The 5,539-nt window shown below is 33.4% G+C and overlaps 1 protein-coding gene across 1 annotated transcript; it reads left to right on the top strand.

Moving 5' to 3' along the window:
- The first annotated feature begins 1,856 nt into the window (after positions 1-1,856).
- Positions 1,857-4,713, top strand: LOC114173799 (ninja-family protein AFP3-like). Its single transcript, XM_028058408.2, has 2 exons — positions 1,857-2,920; positions 4,146-4,713. Exons 1-2 carry the CDS (start codon positions 2,146-2,148, stop codon positions 4,553-4,555), a joined length of 1,185 nt encoding a protein of 394 aa, XP_027914209.2. The 5' UTR covers positions 1,857-2,145; the 3' UTR covers positions 4,556-4,713.
- The last annotated feature ends 826 nt before the right edge of the window (positions 4,714-5,539 follow it).

The following is a 5,539-nucleotide window of genomic DNA, read 5'->3' as shown; positions in this document are numbered from 1 at the left end:
TTAACTTTTCTAATCATTGTGAAAAAAATTATATCAATCTCGTTTTAGTTGGATGAGAGGGTTAACATTTGTCAAATACATTAATGAATTTAAAAAAGTAGAATGATTACCCGAAAAGTATACCAATAATTACTTTTTATTAACTATTAACATTTAAAACCAAAATAAAATATTATGATTTAATCACAAATGGCCATATATAATAAAATTAACTTCAATATAACCGCTTTAGAAAATAAAATTATAAATATTTTCAACTGACTGGTGAAAAAAAAGCATACAAATAATAAAGTTGATTTTTATTGATAATAATAATAATAATCTAAAAATATCTATAATAATATATAGAAAAATTATTTTTAGTTGTATTTTTAATTATTTTAAAAATTAATTATTTTAAAAATTAATTATTTTATAAATAATTTATTTTTAATTGATATTTTAAAAATGTATTTTTGTCTTAAATTATTATTTTAATTTTTTTTATATATCTTTTTTTTTAATTTTACAACTAATAACTATTTTAAACATTAATTATATATTTATTATTAATCTCAACATAAATTTTTTAAAAATTAAAAAATACGAATACACATACGCGACAACGTTTTGTGTTTATTAATATAAGTAATTTTTTTTATTGAAAATGTATAAAAATTCAAAAAATTATAATTTAATTACAAATTATCATTTATCACAAAATTAGTTTTAGAATTATTGTTTTCTATAATTTACAGTATTCGTCCATTAAAAAACCTTACTAACAATTTCAAAATTTCTCTAATTATGTTTTTCCATCTACAAACATAATAATAATTGTTTTAAAATAATATTTACAAGTTTTCTTGAATTAACAACTTATAAAAATGGAAAAAAAATTCAATCACAAATTTCCAAATACAATAAAGTTGACTTTATGAATTATGAATTACATGCCCAGACAGATAATTCTAATTAACTGAGAACAGCAATAAAAACACACTCAACCTACAAGGTACATATCATTATAAGGTTAGTCTCATTATTATTTAATACATCTTTAAGTAACCACGTGTCTATTGTGAAATTTTGCACAATTTATTAAATCATAAATTTATTGAAAATATTATTAAATAGTGATGGGGTACAGCTAATGAAGAAGAAAGAAACAATGGGGGTTGAGTTGAGGTTCGCACATGGGTGGCAGTGAGTGACTAAACCAAAAGAGGTTGACAAATTGAGGAAAAGTGGAACCGCATAGGACCTGACCTAAGAGAACACGACACGACTTAATGCACACACAACACAACATAACCCCAAGCCGCAACAACCACGACAAACAAACTATAATAAATCATTATTAATGTTGGAGCCACGCGTCTTCTTTTCCTTTTCCGGGATCTTCACCGACACGTGGCAACGGGTTTATCCCCACCCTCCTTTTGACATCTGTCCCTCTCGACAGCAATCTCATCTAACATTAAAAAAATCATGTCACTGTCGCCACGTGGCACCCACGCGCCCTTCTCTCACCATACCCACTTGTCTCTTCCTCCTCACTCAACCGGTCACATCCCAGGGGTACTTTCGTCCCCAAATAAATATTATTCCTCCTCTTTCACTTTCTCTCTTCTTTTCTCCTCTTTCAGCAAAACAACACCTTTTTCTTCTCTTCTTTCTTCTTCTTCTTCCTCTTCCCATTTTTTCCTCACTCTTTCTCTTCTTTATTCTTCTTGAATCATTGGTGTCCAGTTGGGTTTTTCTCCTTTGCTTGGGTTTGGCACGTGCGAGTAAAGAAGAGGAAGAAAAAAACTGATTTTGATGTTTTTTTTTTTTATTTGTTTTGGGTGAGGATTGATTGCTGTCTGGAAGAATAAAGGAAAATTCTTTTTTGTATTAATTGCATTAAATCTCGACTGTTTTGAGAGGAAAGAAAGGGTTTTTGTGTAATCCAGTTGTGTTCTGTGTGCTGCTTTTGGCATCATTTGATGAGGAGGCATGTTTGGTGTCATGGGTTTTACTTCTGATTTCAATCACTGCTACTCGTCACCCCACAAAGGTTTGTTCTTTTCTGCTGCACACGCGCTTTGTGTGAAGAACATGCGGTAGAACAGGTGTTACTACTTCACGATGTTCTATGTTGTTGTCGTTTTGTAACGGGCATTGATGATGGAGGATTATAAGAACCGGCACCTTCAACAGCACCAGCATCAACAAACCCATCTTCAGCAACAGCAAAATCGGAACGAGGACTCTGAGAGGATGGAGAGGTACCCGAGGGATTTGCTTCAGGGATTTGTCATGAGGGGTATTACCATTAGGGATGATAGTATGAATAACGTTAGCGGTAGCGTATCGCAGCCTCTTCATCATCCTGGTCATGAGCAACAAGACCAGGAGGAGGATGAAGAGCTTGAGTTGAACCTTGGTCTCTCTCTCGGAGGAAGATTTGGGGTGGACAAGAACGCAAAAAAGAAGAAGCTTATGCGTTCGTCTTCTGTGGTGGGGACAATGCCTCTGTTCAGGGAGGACGATGCGGTGGCGCCGCCGCTTGCAGCTTTCCCTGCGCTGATGAGAACGTCTTCCCTGCCAACCGAGACGGAGGAGGAGTGGCGGCGGAGGAAGGAGATGCAGACTCTGCGCCGGATGGAGGCCAAGAGACGCCGGTCTGAGAAGCAGAAGGGATCCCGGGAGGCCGTTGCTGAGGTGGAGGGTGGTAGTGTGGTGGCAATGGGGTTGACCAGATTTGGTTCTGCCACGTTGGCTCCGCCTCCTCTGGGGTGGAGTGTGGCGGCACCAAAGCAGGTTGTTCTCGGTGATGTGTTAGGGAAGGGAAAGGGTTTTCAAGGTCTGTTTGGGCAGCCATCTTCTCAGGGTTCGGCAGATTCGCAAGGTGGAAGCTCTTCATCAGTGTCCGAAATGGATAGCAAGACTTTTTTAGGTAAATTTCGATTACTGTACATATGAGTAGAGTTTTTCTCTTGTTTGGAATATAATGTAAATTTTGGTGTGAACCTTGGAGTTTGACATTGTGCTGCTTTATGTGGTTATGGTGGTGATTGTGTTTCGAGTGTGTGATGGTTCATGGGGACTTGTTCTGATGTGTATTTGTGATTTGTGTATCTCTTTAGGTATGACTTGCATGTTTTGATGTTTTAATCGATTCTGTGAATTGCTTACTAACAAGAGTGATGATGATGGAAAGAGCACAAAATATTTAATAGCACCTATGTCACCAAAGTACTATTATGATTTGTTACTTGTAAGGGGACTTAATCTTCTTCAAATTCAACCATGAAGACTGTTGTTTTCTTGTATTGAAATCTAGTTACTGAAACTGTGAACTTGTTAATCTCTTCCTTTTTGGGGCTTCTCATTATATTTAGTCACTATATGTTTGAAAATTTGGAATGATCATAAACTTGTGGGCAATTCTCCCCTTTAGTCTCATTGTAATAATCACCTAGAAACCACAGCACACAGAAAGGGATTATGTTTTGCACGTATACGTGATTGTGAGGTTTTCTTTTTCACCATTCTTGCATTGTGAAACAGTCACTTTTATTCTGTCACTTGGGAGTTTCTCTTGCACACGATTGCGTGATACCATTATTTGAAGCCTCATATTTGAATTAACTATGATATCAAAACAGAAGATAAGATGTTAACTTTACTAGTAAAGCAATTGAATATATTATTGGATGTATTTGAGATGGATTGCCACTGTAAATGTTATGCTTGCTATGGTATGATCTTACAGGTTTTCAAGTTAATAGTATCCACATCTTTTTATAGTAGCATTAAACTGAACTGTCATCACTAGTTGCTGAACTGATAATCAATTACATTGAAATCATGACCCCTTAATCTTATTGTTTCCCATTTTAAGCTCTGGTCATTTAAGATAAGCAGTTGAAGACTAAGATTATTAGTTAATTTTCCTGATATTGCAAGATCACTTCAATAGTAACTAGCTGGCCTTGTTTGCAAAATGAGTATGTCTTGGCATGTTTGATTGACTTCACTTCCGAACAAAATGTTTTTGGTTTAACATGTGGTTGTGTCTATATGTATATCGTAAAAGTTATCTGAAAATGAGGGAAATGAAAAGATGAAATGTGAGAAAAGGAAGATTTGATTATGTAATTTTGGTGAAATGATGACAGGAACAAGTAGTGGTGGTGGTGAAGCAAGCCCTGGTAGCAATCAATCAGCACAAGATGGTGTGGGTTTAGGGGCTAAGAGAAATGAGAATGTGGGTAGAAGTTGGAAAGCAGAGATGGAGAATCCATGTAACAAATCTCATCATTCCCAGAACATGAACATAATGGGAAAGCAAATTGGGAGAAACTCAATGGAAGACATGCCTTGTGTGTTCACAAAAGGGGATGGTCCTAATGGAAGAAGGATTGAGGGAATATTGTACAAATATGGTAAGGGAGAGGAAGTGAGGATCATGTGTGTGTGCCATGGAAACTTTCTGTCTCCAGCAGAGTTTGTTAAACATGCTGGTGGTGGAGATGTTGCACACCCTCTTAGGCACATTGTTGTCAACCCTTCTGCTGCACCCTTTTAGTCACCATCCCTTCAACTTTAGGGCTGTAATATACTTTACATTGAGGGAACAAAAACATTAGTTTTGCAGCTCCTTTTTCCTTTTTCTCCATTTTTGCTTAGTTCTTCCATCAAACAATATTAAATATAGGGGCATTAAATTCCCAATCTTTATCTGTTTCTTTTCTTTTTTCCATTGTGTGTCAAGTTTATTGTTGAAAGGGTAATGTTTTTTTGATCATTCACATACTTGGAAGGAAACCCTACTTGAACATGTATAGAATCATGGCATTTGTTGGACAACAATGTGCTACAACATAACATTTGGTCGATCCCAATCATCCATAGTGATAAGTGTTTTCACTCTTATCAATGTATGTTGTGATTGTTACTGGGATTAAATATTTTTTTTCTTAAATTATTTATATAAAATTTTATTTTGTTTATAAATTAAATTATAAAATGTTTTGTCTTACATTTTATGAAAGCATCTTTAACAAAATTGTATTTTGTTTTTAAATTAAATTATAAAACATTTTGTCTTACATTTTATGAAAGTATCTTTAACAAAATTGTATTTTCTTTTGATAAGTTTTTATTAAAGTTACTCTTATTAGTTCTAATTATTTTTCATTATTATCATTAATGAAAATACATCTTTCCACATGTGTATTTATATTTATATTGCACTAAAAAAAATATAATTTTAAAAAAATATAATTTTATAAAACTAATAGTAAAATGATATAATTTAGAAATGTATATAATTTTGTAAGAATAATTTATATGTATCGGTTATTTTTACGGAATTATATAATTATATTTAATAAAGAGAAGTTATTCAATTTCTTACTTTATTAGAAAAAATATTTTTCATTTTTATTAAAGAGAAAAATCTTTTAAGTAAAACAAATATACCTAAAATTGCTATAATAAACGTATATTCCTTTTATATAGTAGCATAAATTATTATTTTCATCAACGTTATCATCATTATTGTTATATT

The sequence above is a fragment of the Vigna unguiculata genome, chromosome 2 (genome assembly GCF_037176805.1).
Source record: "Vigna unguiculata cultivar grain cowpea cultivar isolate G323 ecotype 2 chromosome 2, ASM3717680v1, whole genome shotgun sequence".
In the NCBI taxonomy this organism is placed as follows: domain Eukaryota; kingdom Viridiplantae; phylum Streptophyta; class Magnoliopsida; order Fabales; family Fabaceae; genus Vigna; species Vigna unguiculata.
Note: the sequence above shows the minus strand (reverse complement) of the source record. Positions and strands in the feature narration are given on the sequence as shown.

Bases quoted from the DNA above. Each gene is read 5' to 3' on its own strand.
- LOC114173799 (XM_028058408.2), top strand. From the start codon at position 2,146: ATGATGGAGGATTATAAGAACCGGCACCTTCAACAGCACCAGCATCAA. The intron at 2,921-4,145 runs GTAAATTTCGAT...AAATGATGACAG, and splicing joins GGATAGCAAGACTTTTTTAG to GAACAAGTAGTGGTGGTGGT.